This window comes from Lygodium microphyllum, chromosome 12, assembly GCF_053477565.2.
Source record: "Lygodium microphyllum isolate KBCC chromosome 12, Lygodium_microphyllum_v1.1.10, whole genome shotgun sequence".
NCBI classification, from domain to species: domain Eukaryota; kingdom Viridiplantae; phylum Streptophyta; class Polypodiopsida; order Schizaeales; family Lygodiaceae; genus Lygodium; species Lygodium microphyllum.
Window position 1 is genome coordinate 142206811 of NC_141146.1, and position 3600 is coordinate 142210410.

The window sequence follows — 3600 nt, forward strand, 5'->3', positions numbered from 1 at the left end:
GAGAGGTATTATGTCTAAAGGAAAACAAAGTCTTGATTAGAATACCCTCCTCAATCCATTCTAGTTTGATGGAACTTCTTTGGAATAAAAAACAAAACAATTCTCAAATGAAAGTTCAGTAGCTACACAAACCTCACCCACCCATTTTATGAATAAGGATTTTCTATTTTCGTGCATCAATGTTGAAGTGTTCAATTCGGCTCCATCCCGATCTCTACACCCTTGAAACCCTGCGGAGATGAGGTATTGTGAGGGGGAAAAGACATACTTAGTTTATTGTTTTTTTGATGTGTCATGTTTCTCCCAGTTGAACTGGGGTCTCCCTGAAAACCATGGGGAGATCTTATGTTATTCACACAAAGCTAGTTAAATTGGGTGACTTGGCACTTGATTGGCGCACATGTTTAAAAAACTACTCTAAATAGCAACCTAGAGGACCTAGTTGAATAGACCCGATGTCATTTGCACCCTCCATTTGTGGTATGGTTACATGTGTAAAGCACGACAATTTGACCACTAGAGAGAGCTAATTTGGTTGGTCTTGTGGAGAGGGTATGAGGATAATTCACCCTCATACTCTCATCCTCATGATACCCTCGTATGAGGGTATGTGGAGAGGGTATGAGGATAAATCAGCCTCATAATCTCATCCTCATGATACCCTCTCGTCACAATCCTAGTCCTGAGGCGTCACAATGGTAAAGGCCGTGGATAGGCCGCCTAGTTTCGGGAATTGTTGGTTTTTGAGGTGGATGAGAGAGAAATCCACAACTTGAGAGCGTTGTGGAAAATTTTTGAAATTGGGGGCGGGGGGGCGTGTCAAGTTACAACAAGATGGAACGACCACTTAGCACTAGTTTTGAATTTCAAAAACCAGAAGAAGCTTCTTCTTTGGCGCCTTGAAAGCCTGTGAAAAGGCAAGGCATGTGCTCACTCTTACCTTCTCACGCAGTGAGGACCGTTGAACCGGGTCAGGATCGGGCCACCGAGAGAGAGAGAGAGAGAGAGAGAGAGAGAGAGAGAGAGAGAGAGAGAGCGAGCGAGCGAGCTAGCTAGCTAGCTATGGAGGTGCACCACGACAGTACTGCCACTGAGGAGGGGCAGGGCCCGCGACGTCGAGGGCCGAAGCGGGCTTCTGTGAGCAGGAGGCGCGCTCATGGTAAAGAAAACGTGTGCCCTCACCATCTCCATCATCATCACCATCACCATCATGCTTTAGATGCTTTGCCATCGGGAGAGAACAGATCTCCCTTGCCAGAAGGCTTCCCCCGCGTCCCCCTGCAGGACATAACCGACGTTCTGAGCCCTCTCAAGGTATGTGCTAACATTACTGCATACAATAACGACTTATGTGCGTATATGATGTCGTCTCCTGTGCAAGGCCATTGCGTCCCCTGTGCATTCTCTTAAGTAGCGCATGAATGGTCATGCCGGTGCATAGTCTTAAGCGGGGTATAGGGTGGCATCATGTTGATGCCCTTGTATATGGTGCGCAGGACAATTATGGGAGTAAAGATCAGGGTCCCTCGAGTGGCCGCAAGAAGCCTCAGAAGAAAAGCTTGGTAGCAGCGGAACAGGCGGCCTTAGACGTAACTGTTGGTTGGGTCGGTTTGAGCCGATGCGTGACTCAAACGTCTGCGCAGTCCACGGAAGAGCAGGATCAGGGAGGACTAGAAGTGGCCGCAGCTTCTGCTGCTGTTGCTGCCTCGTCGTCGCCATCGCCATTGCAATATTCGCCTTCCAAGGTGCAAGACGACAAGGAACCTCAGGCATGCGAGCAGGAGAGGATTGTGTCCCGAGCCAGGGTTTCGGTCGTGGCTGATGCCCTGGCGCAGACAGGCTCTCCTCGGCCACTGCAGAAGAGGAGGCGGCCGAATGCCCCTGCCCGAGCAAGGTCCTCATCAGATGATAAAAGCAAGACCAGTATCCTCAAGCTCAGGTGAACCTCTGCCGGCCTTTGATGAGCAAAGCTTGCTGCGATTCTCCGTGCATGTGCGTCCCTTTACTCGAGGCCGCGCGATGGAAGTTGCAGCTGATGCGAGGGTGACAAACGATTCATTGACGCTCTTTGCTCCGAGCGATAATGCTCTGATTAACTACTTGCTCGTGTAGACTCAGATGACTGCTGGGTCGGTACTGGCTCCTGCTGTATGAGGCTATCTGAGATGAGATGGCTTCACCGTTAGTCCTTCTGGCTTTTGCTAAGTTGTCAACACCATGAAAGTAAGGCAATCCAGCAAGGCTAATCTTTTAAGTAAGAAGTTATGGATCTCTTTTGATATTCATCCGTTTGCTCTTTATGTTTCCATCAATGGCTGATGCTTCAAACAACGTTAGTGTATTTAACACCTTAAGTAGTACAAACTGTCCTTCAAGTTCCATGGTGGTGTAAGTGAAATCAAGTGTCCTTTCCTTTGCCTTGCTGATTGCTATATGGGGGAATTATTGCAAGATCTTTGGAAAAAATGTTTGCACACATGTTCCGTGTAGAACAAATTACTCTTATCTTTGGGACACCATGCCTAATGAGCTCTTGTAGATATTTGTAATAAATCTTTATATGGTTTGTGGGCATGGAAGCACATGGTTCTTTACGCTTGCCATGTAGCTTGGGTTATTACTTTTCTTTGTTGTATGACTTTTGACGTGCATTAGTAGGTGGCTTTCTCTATTAGAGATACATTGTTCTAATCAAAGTGTTGTTGGTTGGTTCCCCTTGTGCTAATTGAAGATGTGTTCTAGGGTTTTACCATTTGAGATCTCTCTCCTTTATAGTAACTTGAGCATTTGATGTAGGTGTAGGATGGATTTCTACTTGTTTGAAGATAATTTAGAGGATGGATTTCTACTTGTTTGAAGACAATGTAGAGGACTTTATTTCCCATTAATAGAAAATATGGTTACTCCACAAACATTGCTCATAGTTGACAAGTATGTTTTAAGTCTCATGATCCTTATTTAAAGTATGGAATTGTATTCGCATCTAATCTTTTGAGATGCTCCTTTCTTTTATGTCCTATTTAAGGAAATGTGCATTATCTTGTTGACTTCAACTTGAAAAGGCTTAGGTACCTCTATCTTTAGCATGTGTTTTATAATGTCCATGATAGTTTACTTAGCTCGAGCTTAGCTCCATGATGCCATATTTGCTTAGTTGTGTAGACTTCTTCAAGTTGTTTATTGCCATTCTCAATTATTGTGAATTGATGATATACCTGTATCTTTAGCATGTGTTTTATAATGTCCATGATAGTTTGCTTGCATAGCTCCATGATGCCATATTTGCTTAATTGTGTAGACTTCTTCAAGTTGTTTAATACCATTCTCAATTATTATGAATTGAATTGATGATTTACTTGTTGCTTTTGTTTAAAATAAGCTAATGTAATTAGTTGAACTTTTTATACTCTTTAGCTTTGTTTAGAAAACATTGTTGCCAAATATCAAGTTGTTAGATATTTCCAAAGCTTGAGTAACTACTCTATCATCGATACTATTATGTACTTTCTTTAGAGAAGTCTTTGTACAATTGTTGCTCTATTTTGGAAACTACTTTAGTTGCTTGGCCATCAAACATGCTTTGCCATCCTTATCTTTTTG

At 43.7% G+C, this 3600-nt stretch overlaps 1 protein-coding gene across 1 annotated transcript; it reads left to right on the forward strand.

Moving 5' to 3' along the window:
• The first annotated feature begins 822 nt into the window (after window positions 1–822).
• Window positions 823–2690, forward strand: LOC148028372 (uncharacterized). The gene is made up of 2 exons (XM_087689042.1): window positions 823–1314; window positions 1497–2690. Exons 1-2 carry the CDS (start codon window positions 1063–1065, stop codon window positions 1941–1943), a joined length of 699 nt encoding a protein of 232 aa, XP_087545168.1. The 5' UTR covers window positions 823–1062; the 3' UTR covers window positions 1944–2690.
• Window positions 2691–3600: the final 910 nt, after the last annotated feature.

Coding starts and splice junctions, on each gene's coding strand:
- LOC148028372 (XM_087689042.1), top strand. CDS start 1,063: ATGGAGGTGCACCACGACAGTACTGCCACTGAGGAGGGGCAGGGCCCG. Junction 1,315..1,496: donor ACGTTCTGAGCCCTCTCAAG/GTATGTGCTAAC, acceptor TATGGTGCGCAG/GACAATTATGGGAGTAAAGA.